Source organism: Zalophus californianus, chromosome 9, assembly GCF_009762305.2.
Source record: "Zalophus californianus isolate mZalCal1 chromosome 9, mZalCal1.pri.v2, whole genome shotgun sequence".
Taxonomy (NCBI): domain Eukaryota; kingdom Metazoa; phylum Chordata; class Mammalia; order Carnivora; family Otariidae; genus Zalophus; species Zalophus californianus.
The window spans coordinates 100,620,775-100,647,781 of NC_045603.1; the positions used below are offsets into that span (position 1 = coordinate 100,620,775).

The following is a 27,007-nucleotide window of genomic DNA, read 5'->3' on the forward strand; positions in this document are numbered from 1 at the left end:
ATAAATAAATCAAATCTTTAAATAAATAATAGCAAAATAAAAAGGAAAAACAAACACACTGCACAGAGTTGTTTTATAAACCAAACAACTTTCAAACTGCTTAGCTAAGATTTAGAGACATCTCATTTACAAAAGAAACCCAATTTTAGCTATTTTGACATTGGCAAGATCAACTACGTGGGAACTCACCCCAGGGCTACGTACCTGGTCTAAGGTCTCTCCTCCGGGTGGTGTGAACATAGGGCATTCTTCCCCAGCTGCTTTGGCCATTGCCCTTAGCTCACTTAGGGCCCTGCCTTCTGCAACCCCGTATTTCTGCAATGGTCCAAAAGACAAAAGTGCCTCAAATGAACTTGCGATACACTGATTAAGTACATGCTTACGGCAAACTTGGGACAATCATTCTGGCAAGAGGCTGGGTTTCTTTCCACTTACTTTATTATATCTTTTAAACTTATAATGAGAACATACTCGGTAGAGGCTGCAAACCCTAGAAATACAGTTGACACCTTGAATTGTACACTGTCCAGATGGGTTGTATGGAACAACACACCAAGTAGACAGTGGGGCTTTACTGGAAAAATACAGAGACTTGCACAGACTCCAGGGCCAGAGACCAACATATGAAGTGCACCAAGTCAGCCACCTCACATCCACATGTACTATCTCATTTGATCCTAACAAGAGCACTATGAGATGGGTATTTTCAGCTCCATATTTATAAATGGGAAAGCTGAGTTTCAGAGAGATTAAGCAACTGGCCTGTATTCCCACAGCCAATAATCAGCAGAGTTGAAATTCAAACCCAGATCTGTATGTTTTCAAAGCTCATTAGCTCTTTAGATTCGTAAAGACTGAGCCATAGCAAAGGACACAGAAGTCACAAAAGAAATACAAGTGACCAAGAAACACAGGAAATCTACAATGTAAAAATTAAAATGGCACCTTTCAGAAACTATTAAATTAGAAGACCAAAGACACTACCAATAGCTAGTGTTTATGTAGGAAAAACTTTCTCCTACATCATTCATGGAAGTATAAACTGGCTCAGCTTTTCTAGAAGGAAATTTAGCAATATGTATAAAAGGCTTTAAAAAAAAGAACACTCTCAAAAATTCCACTTCTAGGAAATGTATTAGGTACGTGTATAAAGAACTACAAAGAGGTTTATTTTAACATTATTTATATCAGTGGAAAATCTAGTCACAACCTAGGTGTCCACCAGTAGTAGCTATGCAACTTCTATATACTGGAATAATGCAGTCACTAATTAGGTGATCATATCCGTGTGCATTCATTAGCACTGAAATACACAGGGAGAAAAGCTAGTTAAAAAAACAACACATATAGGGGCACCTACATGGCTTAGTCGGTTGAGCGTCTGACCCTTGATTTCAGCACACGTCGTGATCTCAGGGTCATGAGACTGAGCCCCATGTGTCGGGCTCCCTGCTCAGTGGGGAGTCTGCTTGAGATTCTCTCCCTCTCCCCCAACTTGCACTCGCGCCCCCTCTAAAATAAATAAATAAATCTTAAAAAAAAAAAAAACGCACCACATATAGTAGGGGTACATTTAGAAAAAGGCATACACAATCAGATAGAGAGACTGACAAACACGAAAAAAAGTCAAGAGCACACATACCAAAATGTCCACAGTATTTGTGCATGGTAGAAATTTTTAACTGTATTTTTCCCCAAACTGTTCTTACTTTTAATTCCCTACAATAGTAACAGATTACTTGCATAATAAAATATTTAATAAAATATGTAGAGATAAACCACCATTTATGGTTTCACACTGATGATGCCCCAAAATGCTAACACCACCATCAGACAGAAGTCCGACAACTAAATGTTCTTTTTTTATAAGACCATATGCACAATTGTCAGGTGCTCCTCCAATTCCCAAGTTCAAATTCTTACATCCTCAATTATAATGGGAACAACCTCTATTATAAAGGAGAACATTAAAAATCATTACTTGGTTTGTTTTTTCAAGAACGGAAACATCCATTCATTAAATACTCCAAATGCTACATTGAAACATGTCAGGCAATGAGGCGAGAGCAGTGAAGAGACCAGGAGGGACACGCAGCTCCCCACCCTTGCTGAGACTGTAGTGTGGTGGGTACTAACCTAGAACAGTAAGGGAACAGCGCCGTAATGGAAGGAACTACCGGACATAGACACACACAGCAGAGATGGCTAATCTGCATTTGTGGGGCTGCAGAAGGCCAAAGCCTTGGGGTGAATGGAAGTTGGCCAGGTGTGGAGAGCATGTATCCCGGGCAGATTTGGAAGTTCAGTGAGGAAAGAGCACAGGATGCTTGGACAACTCTGAGAAGATCCGTGAGAGGCCTATCACCAGTGGTCCAGAACATGGAATCCAGGGCCAGATGGCCTCAATTTGAACCTGAGCTGTGCCATGTACTAGCTCTATGATGCTGAGCACAGACTTGACCTCTGTGTGCCTTGCTTTCTGCAACTGTAAAAATGAGGTTTTTAAGTCTTCACAACATGGGGGTGTTGTGAAGATTAACAAACCTGCAGGGCTCGGAGCAGGGCCAGAGTGTAGGGAGCGCCATGCAAATGCTCGCTAATTATTATTAAGGCCAGGCACAAAGCACAGAAAGAGGACGGAGGCAGATGGAGGCAACAGATCATATCCTACGGCACGCTGACAGGCCAAGCTGGAGCTTGGACGGCCTCCTGAAGGTAAAACAGAAACAGGGAACTGTTCTATACAGGTGTGCAGCAACCACGTTTTCCGGACGACTCTGGCTGCAGCACGGAGATGAGATGCGAAAAGCGAGCGCCAGTCAGAAGACAGGAGGATCGTTGTTCCCAGTGAGCTAGGAGACAGAGGACACTGAGGGCAGTAGGACGGCAGCAGTGGGTTAAGGAACTACTACACAACAGCAGCACTGACAAGATGATGGTAGGATGTGCACATGGGAGGCAAGTTCAAGTCAAAAATGTGTGGTTTGAACAACTGGGTAAAGCAGGGGCCGGGGAGAGAAAAGGTGGTGCGTTCCACTGAGCTGTGGGGCACACACAGAGATAAAAAGTAGGTAGTTTGAGACGTGAGCTTAGGCAAGAGCTCTCAGCTAAACATATATATATGAACATCAACTGAAATCACAGGAGAGGATGAAGCTACTCAGGAAGAGAGCGGAGTGAGAAGAGACAGCGCAGCCAATGATCACACTCTCCCTACTGTAGGTGACAGGCCTCGCTCAGCACTCCGCTGAACTCACGATGCTTGTCTGGCACTGGAACTGGGTTCCCAGGCACAGAGCGAGCCTCTCCAGGCAGTATCTCTGTGGAAGTTGTAGTATATATTTGGATGAGAACAGAGAACACACGCAAGTTATGAAAAGCAATTCTTTAGAGATCCCCAGCCATTTGACATTTCTATCCAGGTACAGAAGAAATCACAGGGCTGCCAGGGACATTAGCCTGCTTAAAGGCCTGTACGAAAGAGCAAAAACTGCTCTAGGAGGAGACGTGGGGTCAAATCTTAGATCTGAAAGTGAGATGTGGCTTTAGCTAAATTGCCATTTCAGCAAGAGTCATTTCTGATAAATAAAATGGGCATAAGAAAGTCTATTGAAGCTTAAAATTGAGAAGTAGGATGGGGAGCTGACAAGAGAACTGTGCACTTTTACCTCCAACTCTTTTGTACTAGTTCTTATGAGCAGACTTTGCTTTTATAATTTAGGATGCCTACCTCACACAAATTTAATAACTAAATAAGATACTATGTATGAGCGTATATAACAGCCACGGTCACATAGCAGGTTCTTAACATATATTAGCTGATTCCACACCCTTATCAAGAATGCATCAGATCAACTGAGGTGGTTTACTGATAATTTATGGTGAAGGATAATATATAAGTAAGCTACTTACTCTTTCTCGAAGTCTTGAATCATACTTTACTGTCAAATCTTTGCAAACTTTGCTCTTCTCCAAAATCCCATGCACGGTCTGAAAATGGAAAGACAACGTTTTCTTTTCTCATAAAAACAGTCATTCTGGCCAAAATGTCAAAATACAGCACAGCAAAATCAAAAAGAATTAGAGGGGCGCCTGGGTGGCCCAGTCCATTAAGCGTCTGCCTTCGGCTCAGGTCATGATCCCGGGGTCCTGGGATCCGAGCCCCGCATCGGCCTCCCTGCTCAGTGGGGAGCCTGCTTCTCCCTCTCCCTCTGCCACTCCCCCTGCTTGTGCTTGCTCTTTCCCTCACTCTCTCTCTCTCTAAGAAATAAAATCTTAAAAAAAAAAAACTAGAAATAATTTTCCTTCATGAAAGTTACCTCTCTTCTGTACTGCTCATCCTTCGTCTCTTCACACGAATTTGGATTATTTCCTTCTGTGCTATCTTCTAGTTCAGAGGTCAGCAAACTATAGCCCAAATCCAGACTGAGGCTTGTTGTTGTGAATGAAGATCTATTAGAACACAACCCCTTACATATTGTTTGTGGCTGCTCTCACGGTACAACAGCAGAGCTGAACAGTTGTGATAAGACAGCATACAGCCCATAAAACTTAAAATACGTACTATATGGCCCTTTACAGAAAAGGTTCCAGTTCATTAATTCTCCATCCAGGTGTGCCTAAACTGCTGTTAAACCCATCTACTGAGTCTTAATTTCAGTTACATTTTCAGTTCAAGAATTCACGCTTGGTTCTTCTACATCGTTTCCAGTTCTCTGCTGAAATTCTCAGTGTCATTTTTTAATCTATGCGTTCAGTGGCTATTTTAAAGAACGTGTCTGGTAACCAGTAATTGAAGAACTCCTGAAGCTGTTTCTGTTGTCTTTTGTTTGGGCTCATTTTTGTTCATGTTCCTTTCTCTCGTGATGTGCCTGGTTATTTTTGATCAACAAGACACTGTATTTGCAAAATTGCAGAAATAAATTTAAGTCCACAACCTGCCTTTTTAATCCCCTCCCCACGAAGTAAACACTGTCATCATTATGATTCTGTATTATCAATATTTGTTTACATTTACCTTTACCAGTGTCTTTGCTCACCAATCTTTTCTAAAACTCAGACCTCCCTTCTGGCATTATTTTCCTTCTTCCGTTAGCCTTTCAAAGTTTCTTTATAGCCTGTTTGTCCGAAATGTCTTCATATCACCTACAGTCTAGACAATTGTTTTTGCTGGGTATAAAACTCTAAGTTAGTCTTTATTATCACTCAGTGCATTAAAAAAAAATTATTACCAATACTAACAAATTTGTTGATAGTCTAATATTGGCCATTAGTGGATGATGTTTGTCCTTCTTTGGAGTTTTGCAATTTTGTTACTGTAAGCGTAGATATGGGTTTCTTTTTATTTACCTTGACAGGGATTTATCACCCTTTCTAGATCTGTGATCTTTCAACAGTTCTGTAAAATTATCAACTGTGACTTCTTCGACCCCTTTCCCATTTTATTTATTTATTTTTAAAGATTTTATTTATTTATTTGACAGAGACAGAGAGACAGCGAGAGCAGGAACACAAGCAGGGGGAGTGGGAGAGGGAGAAACAGGTTTCCCACTGAGCAAGGAGCCCGATGTGGGACTCGATCCCAGGACCCTGGGATCATGACCTGAGCCAAAGGCAGACACTTAACAACTGAGCCACCCAGGCGCCCTACCCCTTTCCCATTTTAAATACCTCCTTCTGAAAGACACCAGACCTCATCATATTCTTGATTTCTTTTAAACTCTCATATTTTTAATATATTCATTACACTGTGCTACATTTCAGTTACTATCTTACATTTACCTATGAGCTAATGATTATTTTGGCCATGTTTAATCTAATAACTTAGTACATCCCCTGAGTTTCTTCTTTTTGGTTTATTAACTTGTTCTGCATTTTTAAAACAATTTTATTGAGGTATAATTTACAACAAAAAATATACCTATTCCTAAGTGTACAGTTCACTGAGTTTTAAAAAATATATATACCTTTCTAAATACCACCAAAATCAAGATATGGAAGAATTCTGTCACCCTAAAAGATTCCTTTGTGTCTTTCCTAGTTGATCCCCCTCACTCCTGGCCCCTGGCAACCACGGATCTGCTTTATGTAACTGAAGATTAGATCTGTCTTTTCTAGTCTCCCATAAATGGAGTCCTACACTGTGTACTCTTTTGTGCCTGGCTTCTTTTGTTCAGCATGTTTTTGAGACTTTTCCATGTTGCTGCTGAGCTGTATTCCACCGTGTGAATGCATCACAGTTCACTTATCCATTCACCTACAGATGAACACAGGTGATCCGATTCTTTGCTTATTATAAACAAAGGTGTTAAAAAATTATATACAAGTCTCTCTGTAAACACACGTGATTTCTCTTGGATAAATTCTTAGGATGGAAATTGCTGGATCATATGATTAGTGTATGTTAAACTTCCACTGTTTTCCAAAGCAGTTGCTCCATTTTACATTCTCACTAGCAATATAGGAGTTCTAGTTGTTCCACATTTTTTTATCTTTTTTTAAAAAAGATGTTTTATTTATTTATTTGAGAGAGAGAGAGGGCGCAAGAGGGGGGAGGGCTGGCAGGGAGCCTGCAGTGGGACTCGATCCTAATCCAGGATCCCGGGACTCCAGGATCATGACCTGGCCTAAGGCAGTGGCTTAACCAACTGAGCCACCCAGGAGCCCCCACATTCTTTTATCTTTTTAATTTTTGGCATTTGCAAATATTTGTGTAATAGCATCTTATTATGGTTTTAATTTGCATTTCCATTAAGATCACTTCTGCTAAGCATCTTTTCATCTCCTTACTGACCTTCCATATTCTCTTTTGTGAAGTGCCTGGTCAAATTCAAATCTTTTGCTCATTTTGAAGTGGGTGTTTGTCTAATTACTGAGTTGAAAAAAATTTAGATAAAAAATTTAGATAAAAATATCTAGATAATTTGTCAGATATATACACACACATACATTAGATATGTAATATACACATTCATAATTTCCTCCCAATCTGCATCTTGTTTATGCTTTGCACTAAGAAACCTTTATAAAGATTTTTCTCTGTTTTCTTATAGAAAATATATAGATTTAGCTTTTAGATTTGTGCTGAGATCAACTACAAGTTAATTTTTGTGTTATAGGAACTAAAGGCAAAAGTTCATGTTTTTCCACATGGATAGCCCATTGTTTCAGCATATTTTATTGAAAAGAATATCTTTCAAGTGCTGAATTACCTTGGCACCTTTGTAAAAACCCAATTAATAAAAAGATTCTGACTTCCAGGGAAGATGGCAGAGTAGGAGGAACCCAGGTTTACCTCCTTCCACGGATACAACAAGGTAACATTCACATCAGTGTAAATAACCCAGAAAATGACCCAAAGACTGGCAGAACAAATTCCACAACTAAAGGTAGAGAAGAGGCTACAATGAGATGTGATGGAGAACAAAATGGGCCCATGGGCCACCCACAGGAGGGAGGGAGCCAAAGGCCTGTTGAAGGAAGAAAAACAGACCCTCGCATTGGGAAGCCCCTGTGAGGAAGACAAATCCCTCATAACATTTGGCTTTGAAAACCAGAGGGTCCAAACTTTGTGAGTTCTTACACCCAGCAGGACTTAAAACCTGGAATTTAAAAGATCAACAGGACTGGGTCTGGGAGAGCCCCGAGGGCAAGAGGAAGCTGAGTCCAAGCCCTTAAAGAGACTCAGAGACTATGACTTATGCCACAGATTTACAAATGGATTCAGATATAACCAAGATGTCGGAGATGGAATTCAGGCTAGCAATTGTGAAGAAAATGGCTAGAATGGAGAAATCAATTAATGGCAACATAGAGTCTCTAAGGGCAGAAATGAAAGCTGAATGGGCAGAATTTAAAAATGCTATCAATGAGATCAAATCTAATCTAGATAATCTAACAGCTAGGGTAAGTGAGGCAGAAGAATGAATTAGTGACCTAGAAGACTAATTAATAGACAAAAAAGGAAACGAGGAGGCCAGGGAAAAACAACTCGGAATCCATGAAAATAGAATCAGAGAAATAAGTGACACCATGAAACGTTCCAATGTCAGAATTATTGGAATCCCTGAGGGGGTGGAGAGGGAGAGGACTAGAAGATATATTTGAGCAAATCATAGCTGAGAACTTCCCTAATCTGGGGAATGAAACAAACATTCTTGTCCTAGAGGCAGAGAGGACCCCTCCCAAGATTAAGGAAAACGGGCCAACACCCCGGCATGTAATAGTAAAACTGGCAAATCTTAGAACCAAGGAAACTATCTTAAGGGCAGTTAGGGGGAAGAGATTCCTTACATACAGAGGAAGGAACATCAGAATAACATCAGACCTATCCACAGAGACCTGGCAAGCCAGAAAGGTCTGGCAAGACATATTCAGGGTACTAAATGAGAAGAACATGCAGCCAAGAATACTTCATCTGGCATGACTTTCACTTAAATGGATGGAGAGATGCAGAGCTCCCAAGGCCAGCAGAAACTGAAAGAATATGTGACCACTAAGCCAGCCCTGCAAGAAATATTAAGGGGGGTTCTATAAAAGGAGAAAGACCCCAAGAGTGATATATAACAGAAATTTACAGGGACAATATAAAAACAAGGTCTTCACAGGCAACATGATGACAATAAATTCATATCCTTCAATAATGACTCTCAATGAGAACAGCCTAAATGGTCCCATAAAATGGCAGAGGGTTGCAGACTGGATAAAAAGACAGGACCCATCCATACGCTGTCTACAGGAGACTCATTTTGAACCTAGACATATATCCAGACTGAAAGTGAAGGGATGGAGATCTATCTTCCATGCCAACAGACCTCAAAAGAAAGCTGGGGTAGCAATTCTTATATCAGACAAATTAGATTTTAAGCTAAAGACTGTAGTTAGAGACACAGAAGGACACTTACATCATTCTTAAAGGGCCTATCCAACAAGAAGATCTAACAGTTGTAAATATCTACGCCCCCAACATGGGAGCACCCATCTACATAAACCAGCTGCTAACCAAAAGAGTCATACTGATAACAATACATTATTTGTAGGAGACCTCAATACTCCACTCTCAGCAATAGACAGATCATCTAAGCAGAAAATCAACAAAGAAACAAGAGCTTTGAATGACACACTGGACCAGATGGACCTCATAGATATATACAGAACATTCCACCCTAAAACAACAGAATACTCATTCTTCTCGAGTGCACATGGAACTTTCTCGAGAACAGAGCACATACTGGGTCACAAATCAGGTCTCAACCGATACCAAAAGACTGAGATTATTCCCTGCATATTCTCAGACCACAATCCTTTAAAACTGGAACTCAATCACAAGAAAAAAATTGGAAGAAATTCAAACACTTGGAAGCTAAAGACTACTCTGCTCAAAAATGTTTGGGTCAAACAGGAAATCAAAGAACTTAAACAATTCATGGAAACCAATAAGAACAAAAACACATCAGTCCAAAACCTATGGGATACAGCAAAGGCGGTCCTAAGGGGGAACTACATGGCCATCCAAGCCTCACTCAAAAAAATAGAAAAATCCCGAATTCACCAACTCACTCTACACCTTAAAGAACTAGAGAAAAAGGAACAAATGATGCCTAAGCCACGCATCAGAAGAGAAGTAATTAAGATTAGAGCAGAGATCAATGAATTAGAAACCAGAAACACAGTAGAGGAGATCAATGAAACCAGAAGCTGGTTCTTTGAAAGAAATAATAAGATCAATAAACCACTGGCCAGACTTATCCAAAAGAAAAGAGAAAGGACCCAAATTAATAAAATTATGAATGAAAGGGGAGAGATCACAACTAATATCAAAGAAACAGAAACAATTATTAGAAATTATTATCAACAACTATATGCCAATAAACTGAGCAATCTGGATGAAATGGAGGCTTTCCTGGAAACCTATAAACTGCCAAGACTGAAACAGGAAGAAACTGACAACCTGAATAGGCCACTAACCAGTAACGACATTGAAGCAGTGATCCAAAACCTCCCAAAAAACAGGAGTCCAGGGCCTGATGGATTCCCTGGGGAATTCTACCAAACATTCAAAGAAGAAACAATACCTATTCTCCTGAAGCTCTTTCAAAAAATAGAAAGAGAAGGAAAGCTTCCAGGCTCATTCTATGAGGCCAGCATTACCTGGCCAAACCTGGCAAAGACCCCATCAAAAAGGAGAATTTCAGACTGATATCCCTGATAAATATGGATTCCAAAATCCTCAACAAAATCCTAGCTAACAGGATTCAACAATATATTAAAAGGATCATCCACCACGACCAAGTGGGATTTCTCCCCGGGATACAAGGGTGGTTCAACATTCACAAATCAATCAATGTGACAGAACGCATTAATAAGAGGAGAGAGAACCATGGTCCTCTCAATTGATGCAGAAAAAGAATCTGACAAAATACAGCATCCTTTCCTGATTAAAACTCTTCAGAGTATAGGGATAGAGGGAACATTCTTCAAGATCATAAAATCCATCTATGAAAAACCCACAGCGAATATCCTCAATGGGGAAAAGCTGAGAGCTTTTCCCTTAAGATCAGGAACACGTCAAGGATGTCCATTCTTGCCACTATTGTTCAACATAGTACTAGAAGTCCTAGCAACAGCAATCAGACAATAAAAATAAAAGGTTTCAAATTGGCAAAGAAGAAGTCAAACTCTTTTTGCAGATGACATGATACTTTATGCGGAAAACCCAAAGACTCCACCCCCAATTTACTAGAATTCAGTAATGTGGCAGGATACAAAATCAATGCACAGAAATCAGTTGCTTTCTTATCCACTGACAATACAACCATAGAAAGAGAAATTAGAGAAACGATCCCATTTACAATAGCACCAAAAACCGTAAGATACCTCGGAATAAACCTAACTAAAGAGGTAAAGGATCTATACTCTAGGAACTACAAAACACTCTTGAAAGAAATTGAAAAAGACACAAAAAGATGGAAAAACATTCCACGCTCATGGATCGGAAGAATAAACATTGTTAAAATGTCTATGTTACCCAGAGCAATCTATACCTTCAACGCCATCCCAATCAAAATTCCAATGACATTTTTCAAACTGCTGGAACAAACAATCCTAAAATTTGTATGGAATCAGAAAAGACCCCGAATTGCCAAGGAAATGCTGAAAAAGACAAACAAAGCTGGGGGCATCACGTTGCCCGATTTCAAGCTATATTACAAAGCAGTGATCACCAAGACAGCATGGTACTGGCACAAAAACAGACATATAGACCAATGGAACAGAATACAGAGCCCAGATGTGGACCCTCAGCTCTATGGTGAAATAATCTTCGACAAAGCAGGAAAAAATATGCAATGGAAAAAAGACAGTCTCTTCAATAAATGGTACTGGGAAAATTGGACAGCCACATGCAGAAGAATGAAACTCGACCATCTCTAACACCACACACAAAGATAAACTCAAAATGGATGAAAGACCTCAATGTGAGACAGGAATCCATCAAAATCCTAGAGAACATAGGAAGCAACCTCTTTGACATCAGCCACAGCAACTTCTTTCAAGATTCATCTCCAAAGGCTAGTGAAACAAAAGCAAAAATGAACTTTTGGGACTTCATCAAGATAAAAAGCTTCTGCACAGCAAAGGAAACAGTCAACAAAACAAAGAGGCAACCCACCGAAGGGGAGAAGATATTTGCAAATGACACTACAGACAAACCACTGATTTCCAAGCTCTATAAAGAACTTCTCAAACTCAACACCTAAAAAACAAAGAATCAAGTCAAAAAATGGGCAGAAGACATGAACAGACACTTCTCCAAAGAAGACACAAATGGCCAAGAGACACATGAAAAAATGTTCATCATCATTAGCCATCAGGGAAATTCAAATCACATTGAGATACTACCTTAAACCAGTTAGAATGGCAAAAATTGACAAGGCAAGAAACAACAAATGTTGGAGAGGTTGTGGAGAAAGGGGAACCCTCTTACACTGTTGGTGGGAATGCAAATTGGTACAGCCACTTTGGAAACCAGTGTGGAAGTGCCTCAAAAAATTAGAAACAGAGCTAACCTATGACCCAGCAATTGCACTCCTGGGTATTTACCCCAAAGACACAGATGTAGTGAAAAGAAGGGCCATATGCACCCCAGTGTTCACAGCAGCAATGTCCGCAATAGCCAAACCGTGAAAAGAGCCGAGATGCCCTTCAACAGATGAATGGATAAAGAAGATGTGGTCCATATATACAATGGAATATTACTCAGCCATCAGAAAGGATGAATACACAACTTTTACATCCACATGGATGGGACTGGAGGAGATTATGCTAAGTGAAGTAAGTCAAGCAGAGAACGTCAATTGTCATATGGTTTCACTTATTCGTGGATCATAAGGAATAGCATGGAGGACATTAGAAGGAAGGGAAAAATGAAGGGGGAGAAATCAGAGGGAGAGATGAACCATGAGAGACTATGGACTCTGAGAAACAATCTGAGGGTTTTAGAGGGGAGGAGGGTGGGGGGATGGGTTAGCCCGGTGATGGGTATTAAGGAGGGCACGTATTGCATGGAGCACTGGGTGTTATACGCAAACAATGAATCATGGAACACTACGTCAAAAACTAATGATGTATTGTATGGTGACTAACATAACATAATAAAATGAAATTTAAAAAAAAAAGAGAGAGAGCACAACAAACTGCCCAACAAGATAGAATACAGAAGCAGCAGTTTCAAAAACTCCTGGGGCATACAGGAGGGAGAGTAATTTACTAATCTCAGAGCAAGTCCAGAGGGGCAACAGTCACAAGGAGACTCCTCCGGGAACAAAGGAGCTGACACGCACCATCTCCCTCCCCAGCCCCACAGCATACACACACGGCCCCTGTGGGACCCGGCGAGGCAGACATTCACTACCTAACTTGCTAACACTGCCACCCCACCCTCCAGCACCTTGTGGATCCACTGCCTCCAATACAATGTTGGCCCCGCCCAACCAGGGTGGTGCCACAGGCCTGGCAGTGCCTAAGTAGCCCCAACAGTGGCCAGCACCACTCCAAAGTGACTCCTGCCCTGGGAAGAGGGAAAGATAAGCATACACCCGAGTCACACTGTGGTCCCAGCAGTGGGCTGAAGGCAGACAACTGGTCTGACGGCAGGCCGTGCCCACCAATGAAAGCTTCTTGGAGCACAACACAGGGAAAGCGCCCTGCAGTCTGGTGCTACCACAGCTCTGGCAAATGCCTGGTCTGACTCAACTCAAGCCCAAGGCAGCCCCACCAGATTGGCCCACTAACAACACAGGGACCAAACCCTACCCACAACAGGCAAAGAGAGCCATTGTAGATGACTGGACTGAAAGCAAAAGAGGCTCAGCCTTGACAGCAGGGTGCACACAGCACACAGGAGACACCCCTGAAGAGTCAGGTGCTGGTGAAGAGGGGACACTGTGCTGCAGCACATGACAGGACTTCTTCACAGGCCACAACTTGCAACAGCAGGAGATGTAGCTGACTTTCCTGACACACAGAAGCAGACACAGCGAGTTATACAAAATGAGGAGATAGGGATATGCCCCAAATGAAAGAACAGGACAAAATCACAGCAAGAGACCTAAGTGAAATGGAGAGAAGTAATATGCCTGATAGAGAATTTAAAGTAATGCTCATATAGATACTCCCTGGAGTTGAGAAAAAAGTGGAGGATGTCAGTGAGACCCTTAACACAGAGATAAAAAACAATCAGAAATGAAGAACACACAAAATGAACTATTGGGACTTCATCAAGGTAAATTCAATAATTACCTATCAATAATGACTTTGAATGTAAACAGACTAAATGCTCCAATCAAAAGAAATAGGATGACAAAATGGATAAAAAAACAAAACCCATCTATAAGCTGCCCACAAGAGGCTCATTTCAGGCATAAAGACACATGCAGATTGAAAGTGAGGGGATGGAGAAACATTTATCAGGCAAATGGATGTCAAAAGAAGGCTGGAGTACAATACTTATACTGGACGAAAGAGACTTTGAAACAAAGACTGTAATGAGACAAAGAATACTATATAATAATAAACAGAATAATCCAACAAGAAGATATAACTATTGTAAATATTTATGCACCCAACATGTGAGCACCCAAATACATAAAGGAGTTAATAAGAAACATAAAGGAAGTAATTGATAGGAATACAGTAATAGTTGGGGACTTTAACATCTCCCTTACATTAATAGACAGATCATCTAAACAGAAAATCAACAAGGAAACAGTGGCTTTGAATGACACACTGGACCAGATGGATTTAACAGATAGACATATTCACAACATTTTATCCTAAAACAACAGACTACATATCCTTTTCAAGTGTACATGGAACACTCTCCAGAAGAGATCACATATTAGAGCACAAAACAAGTTTCAATAAATTCAGAAAGACCAAAGTCCTACCATGTATCTTTTCTAACCACAACAGTATGAAACTAGACATTAACCACAAGAAAAACTCTGGAAAGAGCACAAATACATGCTCTTTAACATGTTTAAATAACATGCTACTAAATAATGAATGAGTCAACCAAGAAATTAAAGAGGAAACCAAAAAGATACATGGAGACAAAACGAAAACACAAGGTTCCAAGATTTTTCTTTGGGTTGGAGCAAAAGCTATTCTAAGAGGGAAGTTTACAGCAATACAGACCTACCTCAAAAAACAAGAAAAATCTCAAAAGCAAACTAACTTACACCTAAAGGAGCTTGAAAAAGAACAAAACCTAAAACCAGCAGAAGGAAGGAGATTATAATAAAGAGCATAAATAAATGAAGTAGAAACTAAAAAAAGAATAAAGCAGATCAATGAAACCAAGAGCTGATTCTCTGAAAAGATCAATAAAACTGATAAACCTTTAGCCAGACTCCTTTAAAAATAATAATAAAGAGAGAACTAAAAAAGATCAACTGACCAAAAAAGCCCAAACCAATATTAAAAAACAAAACAAAACAAAAAAAAAACCCACAACAACAAAAACACCCTGACCATATAGGTATGGGTCTATTTCAGGTCCCTCAATTGAGACTCTTCATTTTTCCTTTTTTTTTCCTTTAAAGATTTATTTATTTATTTGAAGGAGAGAGAGAGAAAGAGAGAGAGAGAGAGCATGAGCACACACGAGTGGGAGAAGGGGCAGAGGGAGAGAATCTCAAGGAGACTCCCAGTTGAGCGTGGAGCCTGACGTGGGGCTCAATCCCACAACCCATGAGATCATGACCTGAACTCAAATCATGAGTCAGACGCTTAACCAACTGAGCCACCCAGGCACCCCCATTTTTCCATTTTTAGTCTTCTTTCTTCCTTGATTTTGGGATGTTCTGTTTCTATGACTTCATGTTCACTGACCTCTTCTTTAACAGTGTCTACCCTGCTAGTATCCCCTCCTGTGAAATTTTCATTTCAGAATATTGTATTTTGATCTCAAGAAGATGAATTTGGTTCTTTTCATATCTTCTATTTCTTTCCTCATTATGTTCCCCTGAGCACAGATCAGCCTCGCTGTTAAGGTGTGACCTTTCTGAAGTTTCCACTGTATGCTTGATGTATTTAACAAAATCTCTCCACTCTGGGTGGTAGGAACTCAAATCATTCCCAACCTGTGGGAGCTCTTGACATTGTCTGGCTTCTGGCTCCCTAGCAACTGTTCTCTCCCTAGCAGTTATGTTTTATACCTGGCCTCATGCAATTTCACCTATGCACAGGCAGACTCTAGTCCACCAAGAATTTCAGGGGATCCCTATCCAAATTTCTAGAGTGCTTTCTCTGTGCAGCACCCTCTTCCAGCACTCTGCCCCACAATCTTTAGTCATTTAATCTCCCCAAATTCCAAGCATTGTCTTCTCAATTCACTGAAGTCACTGGCTCTATCTGGCTTCTCCTACCAGCATCAGGAAATTGCATCAGGTGGAACACCAGGACAACTCAAGGGCTCACCTCATTTCTTTCACTTCATTTGGGGATCACAGGCCCACACTGTCTGAAGTCCAATGTCTGCAAACAACTGTTTCATAAATATTGTCCTGTTTCTCTAGTTGCTTATGCAGGGAGACTGTATTCCAACTCTGTTATTCCCTCATGGTGAATTATTCCCTCCATGAAGTCTTTAGACATTTATTTGGTTCCTTTTTAATTCTCTGGGGTCATTTTTATAGTAATTTGTTCCCTAAAGATATTTCAAACATGCCTTTTATTTCTTTACAGTAACACAGTTGTTTTCTTTTCTAACTGTGTCTGGATTCCAATATTTGATGTCTTTGTGGGTTAAATTCTCCCGTCTGGTGTTTCTGCTGGCTCTCTCTCATAAACCTTCTTTGTCTTTTTAAAGATATTTTGTTAGACATTTTCCCCAAGCTACTTTAATTTAAAAATTACCAAAATAAAATGAAGTACAAAAGTAAAATGAAAGAAAGAAGTTCTGTTAGTGCGGGAAGGAGAGGAATGGGGATGGTATCTGCATGTGACTGAATTTCCTACAGACTCTGGAAGCAGTTTTCAAGGTTATAACTGTTGAGACTCTTTACTCATCGGTCTAAACCTTGACTCTAAACTTACCTGCTTTGTCCTCATGAGGTCACTGGAGAAAACATGAGTAAACTTCACATTATTAAGAAATATGCCAGCGGCAGCTGCTTGTTTAAATCCAGTTTCTGAAAGAGGCTCATCTATTCCTTGTCCTGTGGTAGTCAGAGAAGGAACAATAACATTCAAATATAAAGATAACAGATGCAAATAAATCACATGTAAGAAAATATAAATAGAATTTATCTATATTTTATTAAAAGATTTCCTTAGGTACTTTTCTATATAACTTTTCAGAGAACCAAAAAAGCAAGTAATATTAAGCTACAATCCTGTAAAGGCTCAGGTATTCAAATGTTTCCCAAAAGAATGTCTGCCTAATGGGAATCAGATGATGATGAGAATTCAGTTGTCTCCAGCTCTCCCTTCTCTTGTGTCTGCCCATCCCTTCATTAGCTGTTATTTTCTTAATGCTGGCTCTGATCTTATGTTCTCAACCCAGGCGCTGCATTTGAAAGGTAGGATCCTCACCTAAACAGTTTCCCTTCTTTACCTCCACTGCCCAAATGTTCAATATTGTATTATTTCCCCTCACCCTTGTTCCCCTCTTTCTTCATTCTTTTTCCTTAAAAAAACAAAACAAAACAAAAAAACTTTGGAACCTTCATTTCCAGGAGAAGGGCTGATTAAACACTCTGAAGGGTCCTCCTATTGCAAAAGAACTAAATGGGTGTGTGTGTGTGTTGTGTGTGTGTGTGCATGATGCTCACAGGATCTAAGGAAAGTCTCTAAGAGGAAATGCAAAGCAACCAAAATACCCTGAGCTGAAACCTGAATATTAACATTAGAAAAATGGAGTTGCCAGGATATCAGCACAAGCAAGGGGGCAGCTGGGGGAGGGAGCCTGCTGCATGGCACAGCAAGGTAGGAGGCCTGAACTCAGCATTCCTGGAAGCTAGAGATCCTACGAGGAAGCTGGTATAGTCTCAGGTCAATAGTAAAATCAAATGCAAATTCGCTTCAGCGCAAATCTGACTGAATAAAGGCTAACACGTTTCCTACTAAGTTAGAGCAAATAATAGTTCAGTCAGTAACTTAACACACAAGAAAATAATCTATCGTGAATGAAAGTCAGCAGAAACAACAAAAAACAGATTCAGAATCATTAATACTTCAGACATTGAAATCAGCAGATACAGACTACAAACTGTGAATAAAACATATAGACGGAATCACAAAAATAAGCAAGTAACAAGAAGTCATCAAAAACAACCAAACAGCTTTCTAAAAGAACCAGACAGATCTTTTAATAATGAAAAATATTATGAGTTGTTGAGGAGGGAAACAATCCTTCAGTGGATAAAGGGAGATTCAGTAACAGAAAGGCTTAATGAACTCATAGACAGGGCTGTGGTATTACCCCACATGCAGCACAGACAAAGGAGATGAAACACATCTCACATCTATTAGAGACATGAAGGACAGAATGATATTCCCTAACATACATCTGCCTGGAACTCCAGAAAGAAGAAAGAAAATATGAAGAGATAATGGCTGAGAATTTTCCAGAAATGATGGAAAATCTACAGATAAAACACCAAGCAGGATAAATTAAAAAGAAAAAAAAAAAATCCCTCCTAGATATATTAAGGGACACCTATAGAATACCAAAATCAAACAAAAGATTTTAAAAGCAGTTGCAAAGACTGATTGCCTACCATGGAACATGATTTGGCTGAGAGAAGACTTAACAGGAGCAATGGAAGAAAAAAAACAAAAAACAAAAAACAGCACAATAACAAGTGCTAAGAGAACTGTCAGTCTAAATTGTCTAGGCTAAAAAATGCTGAATAGAATAAAAATAGAATTGTCTAGAATAGAAACAATTAAAACTATCTTTACCACCAACCAATCTGCTGTAGGGGACCTTTCAAAAAAGATACTTCAGGAATGGAGGTCTGAGATGCAAAAGAAATGAGAAGGAGAGAAAACTGGTAAATATATATGTAAATCTAAACATTGTCTAAATAACGAGTCAAATAATAATGCCTATGTCACGTGGTTAAAAAAGGATAGGACTAAGATACTAAGCAATAGTCATATAAGTTCCTTGTATTTGGGGGGCAAGGAGATAGTGATAATATACTTCATTAGATATGAATGGTAAAAATTTAAAGGTAACAATTGAAAGAATGGAAATAGTTTATCATTCCAAAGCCAGCAGGGAAGGGGGGGAGGAGTAGGAGAGGGAGGAGGGAGGGGAGGAAGAGAACCAAAATCAGCTACGTAGTATTTATGAGGTAACACTTAAGATGTCAGCACCCAGAAAGGCTGAAAGGAAGGCAAGAGAAAAACATACCAGGCGAATTCCAAGCCCAAAACAGCTGGAGAAGCTATATTATACTCACAAATGCAAGACTTTATGACAAAAGTCTTAGGATTGTGAGGATACTATAAATAATCAACGATCCAATTCACTAGGAAGGCAGAACAATTTTTAAACCTGTATACGTATGTGCCTCATGAAATAGTCTCTATATAAGAGCAGAACACACAAAGCACAAATTGATAGAATGTCAGGTACTAAACTATAAGTTAGCCATCACAATGGGAAATTCCACATCTCACCCATAAATCCGTATTTCGGTCATGCAGGCAAATTCGTAAATTTACAAAATTAGCAAAGCATAGAAAATTTGAACAAAACAGAGGTTAATTATTTGACATATAACTCCAAACCCAACAATCAGAAAACACAGATTTTTCTCAAGCATACAATGGTAGATTTATAAACACAGCGTGTTAATAGATTTCGAAGAGTCTCATCAAATAAGCCATCTTGTCAGATTGGAAGCCAATCATAAAAGAGAACAAGCAAAAACAAAAAGCCCAGTCATCTGGAAATTTACAAAATAGTTCTAAATAATTCATGGGTCACTGAAGAAATCACAGTGGAAATTTAAGACACCTGGTGCTGAATACCTATGAAATGACTACATATCAAAACTGTAGTTACGCAACAAAAATGGTACTTGGAAGTATATAAGCCTTGAATGCTTTAACTTAAAGAATAAGCATCTAACTGACAAAGGTAGGAAAATAACACAAAACAAATGTCAAAACCAGGTGTGATCACAAAAATGTGTATTCCTGCTCCGCTGTTAGTGTCTAATGAAATGAGACAGGTGGGCAGTACTAAAGGACAGGGTGGTAAGGGGCAGAAGTACAGAGGCTAATTTGGGTTGGGCACATGTCACTGGAAAACAAAGGTTCATTTAATTATCAGACTAGTTTTCAGAAGAGGGAATGGGGCACTCTGGGTATGAAAATCAGGTTCTGCAAATTCCAGATGTCCCTATCCAAAAAAATAAAACTAAATGTTTTTATAATCACAGCACAGAAATAGCCTGTCTGGCTGAGAGTTTACCCAAAATATTCTTTAAAAGCTAGACTTGCTGGATCATAGGGAGATTAAAAGACCTGAACCCAAATTAGCAGAACAGAGGAAGAATCTGTTAGAATAAAGTAACAATCCTGTGTGAGAATAGGAATTCTCTTTTTACACCTCTTGTTACTGCTAAAAATAATATAACCGTCTTAGAAGAAAAATACTATTAACACCAGCCAGCAAATTTCATGTTTCCAAATAGGAAATCATTTTAAATCACAGCAGTTATATTTTAAGACCACTAGACTCAACATAACTCTTCAATCAGCTGACTGGGCCAGTTGAAGCTACCTATAAACAACTTAGAATCCTATTTTTTACGTTCAGTTCACTTAAGAGACTTATTCCTCTTGATGACCATCTGCTCTAATCATATTTCTATGGCTATGACACTTTCTCTAATGCTGTTCACAATACAAGCTACCCCCGGTCTACCCTCCCCCCCCCAAATCTGATTAACTCACATATCACATTAACACTAAAGGAGACAGCTAAAATAAAGTATACTAACCTTGAATTATTTTCTCCTTGTTAAATCTTGTTTCTCCACTAAAATAGAGAGGGTGGGGGGGGAAAAACCTTTATTACCAAATTAGGTTATTTTTGAAATGAGAAAAAAATCACCAATGAAAGGTAATGATATTCACAAAGGCAGCATATGAACACTGTAGCATACTTCATAATCTAACCTGTAAATATAAAACTTGTTCTAACCTGCTATTTGCAATCATCTACTCTAATGTATTTAGTTGATGAGCTAAGAATTTCACCCTGCCCCAAATTAAAATGTGTAACTCATGAATCAATCGTAAGTAAATTTTAAGTAGCAAATTCTATGAAAATACATATATAATTTTTATTAAATAATCTTGTGAAAATAAATTATGTTGACTAAAACTCTTTTTACAAGCAGCAGAAGGAAACCATGAGTCCATCTCTTGCTGGACTGAATAAGCAAGTGCAAGGGAACCTGAATTCAGGGGGAAAGAAGTCCCCAAGCCTTCAGACACCCCGGCTTCTCCCAGTTCCTAGAGCTCAAGCTGTTCCTTCTTGTAATGCTGACAACTATCTTGCAGACCACACTGAAAAACTGAGGTTTGGGTACTATGTTTTGAAGAAGTCAAAAACCAAACCGAACCAATTTTGAAGCCACCAGAGGAGGGAAAGGACTGGAAACTTTATCACAAAATAATCAATTGAGGCTGGAGGGGAAAGAAAGTGAAGGGGGCTGTGCTACCTGGACCAGACCAGACAGCAGGATATACCTGCAACAAAAGCAATCAAGTACATGAAAAGCTATCAAGAACTGAGTGGAAAATTCTTTGAGGCCTTTTTATGCGCTAAGTACAGTGTAAGGAACTGGAAACGGAGACACAAAGGACCAGGAGCAGACTGGGAGAAAGGAGTTGGCTTGTTCTGTATGGACACTGGACACAGAATTGGAAATAGGTAAAAATAGGTTTCTTCAGATCAAGTTGTTTCCTCATTTGGTATCAAATGCCCACATATTTATAGATTTCCATGTCAATGAGAGGTGAAAATCCTTTAAAGTAAACTTCATTGCCACATAGCAGGCTGAGGAACAAAACTGCTTTGGCTGTATCCTTAGGAACTTGGTTAGACTTGAGTGACTCTGTTCTTTGTCTATAAAATGGGGACAATATTAGCCCTATTTAAACAGAACTCTTGGGGCGCCTGCGTGGCTGTGTCAGTTAAGTGTCCAGCTCTTAATTTCCTCAGCTCAGATCTCGGGGGGCTGTGGGATCGAGCCCACGCTGGGCTCGCACTCAGAGATTGTCTGAGATTCTCTCTCTCCCTCTGCCCCTCCCTGCCCTCCTCATCTGTGTGTGCACTCTATGTCTCTCTCTAAAAATAAATAAATAAATCTTTAAACAGGACTCTTGGGGTAACCGAATACAGGCCAAGCAAACTGTTTATCACAGTTAAAGTGTTTAAACACTGCTCAGCTTTAAAAATAAACAAACAAACAAACACTGCTCAGCTTTTAGTAAGCACTCAATAGTTCTGTTTATAGGTCATTCTTGGACAGAGCTACACAGAAATCATCACAATGTCCTCCCACCCGCAGTGGATCCACTACCTGGACATTTAGATGCCCACTTGCTTCACCTTTCTTCATAGCTTTCCCACCCATGTATAGCACAGATTAGTTCCCCTGCTGTTGAACCTTATAATGAATTGCTTCTTACTGTATGTAGTTCTCTGTGTTGTTTCTGTTAACATTGTTTGCGAGATACATCAAGGTTGTTGAGGGTGGCATACTTCTTACTTCTCATTATTGTGTAATATGCATAAGAGTTTACCACAATGTATTTACATATTCTACTGTTGATATTTACATTGTTTCCAGTTTAGAGCTAAGCTGCTGTGACTATCTTTGTACAGAGTGCATCAAATTCTCTAAGGCAGTGGTCCTCAAAGTGTGGCCTCTGGATCAGGATCACTGGCATTGCCTGAGGACTTTTGGAAATGCAAATTCTCAGGACCCACCCCAGACGCCTGAATCAGAAACTCAGAGGTTGGGGTCCAGTTAATCTGTGTTTTAATAAACCCACCAGGTGATTCTTATTGCAGATTCATGTTTGAAAACCACTCGAGAACTGACAAATTACTTTTTGTAAACAGTTATATTGGAATAGTCACACATGTGTTTGTATGTTCTTTATGGCTTCTTTCACACAGTAATAGTGGACTTGAGCAGTTCAGACAGAGTGCATGGCTTGTAAAGCCTAAACTACTTCCTACCCTTTAATTAAAAGTTTGCTAACCCACACCTAGTGATATAGGCGTCGCACTAGAATTGCTGAGCCACAGAGTATGCAAACATTCAGCTTTACTAGGTATTACCGAAGTGGTCATAGCAATTTACATACCCCAGCAGCGTTTCACATCCTCTCCAACATTTAGTAATGTCAGTTTCCCATTTGTGCCAATTTGGCACTAGAACAGTTTATCTCAGTTTGATCTGAATTTGTATTTCCCTGATTACTGTGAAGGCTCATCACCCTTGCTCTATCTGTTTTACATAAAGCACTAGTTAAAAAACAAAATAAAACAAAAGCCCTCACTTGGGATTGATTTACATAGATCCAGAAAGGAACTCCATCAGACCGGAGAGTCAGAATCACAAACCCAGGCCTCTGCCTGGAACCCTGTCCATTGTTTACAGAAATAGTTGTTTGCCAACCTCTGCCTAGAGCAGTGGTTCTCAAACTTGGGCGTGTATCAGAATCCCCTGGAGGGCTTATTAAAACATAGACTGCTAGACCAGGTCAATAGGTTCTCATTCTTCAAGACCCAACACAGAGCGAGCTCTCTGTGGGAGTCTTCCCTTCCCAGCACATTTCCCCACCTACCTATCCCATTTAAACACCCCAATGCAATACTTCCATTTTACCCAGCACCACTATTAAAAGTTACCACCTGTATACTAATTAACTTTTTTAGTTGTGTGTCTACCCTGGCTCCAGCTCCTTAAAGGCACAGCCAGAGGTTGCCTCGCCCTAACATACTCATTACCGGGAGAAAATCCTGGGAAACAACAGAACCTCAGTGTATGGCCATCTGAAAATACCTATCAAAATAACAAATCTGTTTGCCCTTTGATCCAGCAACCCTATTACTGGGAATGTTTACATTCATCCATATTTAAAGGTAATTTTTTTAAAAATATTTTATTTATTTATTTGACAGAGAGAGACACAGCGAAAGAGGGAACACAAGCAGGGGGAGTGGGAGAGGGAGAGGCAGGCCTCCCGCTGAGCACGGAGCCCGATGATGCGGGACTCAATCCCAGGACCCCGGGATCATGAGCCGAGCCAAAGGCATCCATATTTAAAATAATACTTGTAACAATATTATTTCTAATAGCAAAAGATGGTAAATAACCTAAACATCCATCAACAGGGAACTGGTTGCGTTAACAAATAAATGGTGGTGTGGCTACATAATGGAATACTATGTAACTGTGTCCCCTAAAAAGAGAGTGATTTATGTAAAGATATGGAAAAATCTCCAAAATATATTAAGGAGAAAAAGCAAGGTCCAGGATAATATAAAAAAAAAAATGTTACCTTTATAGAAAGGTGGTAAATAAGAATAAATATTTGGACCTGCCACAAAACAAAACAAAGAAAACACTGGAAGGATACATGAGAAACTAATAAATATGACCATCTAAGGGGTGAGAGGAGAAGAGGTTAAGACCAGGGAGAATTGTTCTGATTTCTAAATATGTGGACGTAGCTTTAAAAAAATATATGACAGGGCGCCTGGGTGGCTCAGTCAGTTAAACGTCTGCCTTGGGCTCAGGTCATGATCTCCAGGTCCTGGGATGAGCCCCGCACAGGGCTCACTGCAAAGCAGGGAGCCTCCTTCTCCCTCTCCCCCGCCCCTCTTCATGCTCTCTCTTGCTATCTCTCTCTCGTAAATAAATAAAATCTTAAAAAAAAAAAGTATGACAAATAAATGAAATGTCTCAGAACTATTTACCACTGGTTTGCCATTATTATCATTGTTGTGGTTAATATTAATAAAATATGTCTTATACTCCAAAATTTATTCAGAATCATACAAGATAAATGTGAAAGAGTATATTAATCTCTACCATTCAGACAAAGCTTCCAGGGCGATGATGAAGAAATTGTCATTTCTAATACAGAAAATGATTCCCAAACATTGTATTCACTTCCTGTCTCAGCCTCATAATCTTGCTGAGTGAGATCAAGAATAAAAGAACTGCTGTTAAATACAAGTAATGTCCTCTTTAGACAGTACTTGGTAGCCAATTCAATTTCAAGCAAAATTCAAAGAACCCTCCCTATGTCATGTTTACTTTTATACAGGAACCTCAAAAGCTTTTGCCTACTTTATACCAATCACAAGCTCTCCTGCTCATTTTATAAATTTAAGATCAAAGATGAGGAGAAATTTAATAATTTGCCAATCCAGGTTTTTACAAATCATACAAATTCAGCAGATGATAATTTTTTTTAGCAGATGATAATTTTTTTTAGCAGATGATTATTTTTTGTATGCTTGCTAAAAAGACAGCTCATGATTTTAGTTCAATCTCAATAGCTGATTTGATAAGATGCAGAATAATATAAAAGATTCTATTATCAAAATGTCATACTATAAAAAAAATGGAATCTCAGTACTTTCTGACAGTTTTGTAAGGTACTGCCACACCATCTAACTATTTTTGACAAAGGGAGGAAAAAAATAGCAATGATATAATGAAGGATTTTATTTAGCTAAAGTCAAGAGAGAGACTTAATTACTGTATTATTAACAATCACTGGCATTCTGCTGGGCATTTTTTGCCTTCAAATCACTTTACAATTATTACAGAGCAGGAAACCTAGAAATAGAATTTTTCCCCCAAAACTTAAATATATATTTACTTTCACAGCTTTTATCAGCTTTATCAAGAGGTTTGTATAAATCCTTATGGCAACTGTATACAGGGTTTTTTGGGAGTGGGAAAGAAAAGTAGGTGCCTAAAATAGTTTTACTATTAATCTACTTCCCTTAATGAAAGTTTAGCTTGTGATAGAGGCAGAGAAGGTAGAGGAAGCTGAAAGGTCAGAGGGATATATTTCGAAGGAGTCAGGAATAACACTACTCATTTTCAAAATCTCCAGTGTGATCCATTTCCAAAACAGAACACCCGACTCTGCAAGAATCCAAATGCTTATGCCAAGAAGTTAAGTCTTATGACCAGCCATTTATAGGCCCTACAAATATGCATCATTCATTTTGTAGGTTATTATACTGTTCTTCACTTCAAAAGATATTTTGTTAGCTCTGGTTTACATTCTATGGCATTTCCTTAGAAGTCATTTATAAGGCTTAATTTCCCAATCATATCCTTTAAATAATTTAAATTCAATCAACAAGTATTGTTTGCCACAAGACGGAGATAAATCATAGGAAATTAGTACAGTTGGGGGCATGTTTTCAAAATAGGTATGCTTTAGTGTACATGGAAATGCAAAGCCTCACCTGATATTTAATCATGAATACAGCTTTATCCTAATTCTTCTCTACCAATTAATTCATCCATAAACATGGAAGATTTCAAGGGCTAGTAACACAGAGACTTTCACTAGATAGGTTGAGGGGAAAAAAATGTAACACACCCAACTCATGATATGTTTTTGTTTATAAAGAAGTTAGTCGTAGTTGTAAACAGTCTCCCAATTGATCAACTGTATTCTCAAAAAACAAATACCACAGTAACATAACAATCACATAGATGTTTATAAAAGTTTACAGGTGACCTAATATTTACTGTGCTTGTTTTTATTAATGACCAGATTGGCATTCAACAAAAAGTAATAGAGGTAGCATAAGAAAAACAAGCCAGTTTTGCTATCAATAACTTTACTAATTTATCATCTTTGAGTCAATAAAAGTAAACTTAATTTAGTTTATAAAAAAATTTTTTTAAGTTTTAAGAGCCAGCTAAAAATGGAAGTGAAATGGGATGGCTTTGCAGGCAACTAATGGTAAACACACAAATAATTTCAAGGGAACTGGGTCCTTTCAAGGGGTTGTGTAAGTGATGGAAATGCCAACCTATGTATATCGGGGTTTTCAACAATGCTGTGCTACAAGATCATAAGAAGTTACAGTTTAGGGGCACATGGGTGGCTCAGTCGTTAAGCGTCTGCCTTCGGCTCAGGTCGTGATCCCAGGGTCCTGGGATCGAGCCCTGCATCAGGTTCCCCGCTCTGCGGGAAGCCTGCTTCTCCCTCTCCCTCTCCCACTCCCCCTGCTTGTGTTCCTGCTCTCGCTATCTCTCTCTCTGTCAAATAAATAAATAAAATCTTAAAAAAAAAAAAGTTACAGTTTAATAATATTAAAAGACTTCAAGTTTGAAATCTTGGATATTGTATTCCAAAAACAATACATACCCCATAAATATGATGAAGACAAACACACATGTAGTAACAGCGCAAGATTCATAAA

General features: G+C 39.2%; 1 protein-coding gene across 1 annotated transcript in view; it reads right to left on the reverse strand.

Annotated features, from left to right (window-relative positions):
- Positions 1 to 27,007, reverse strand: part of TIGAR (TP53 induced glycolysis regulatory phosphatase) — a 32,586-nt gene that overhangs the window by 2,957 nt on the left and 2,622 nt on the right. Inside the window, exons 2-5 of the mRNA XM_027591958.2 lie at positions 20,523 to 20,560; positions 16,597 to 16,718; positions 3,913 to 3,990; positions 205 to 315 (exon numbers count right to left, since the gene is read on the reverse strand). Coding sequence (XP_027447759.1) covers positions 205 to 315; positions 3,913 to 3,990; positions 16,597 to 16,718; positions 20,523 to 20,560 — 349 coding nt within the window. The remainder of the gene's footprint in view (positions 1 to 204; positions 316 to 3,912; positions 3,991 to 16,596; positions 16,719 to 20,522; positions 20,561 to 27,007) is intronic.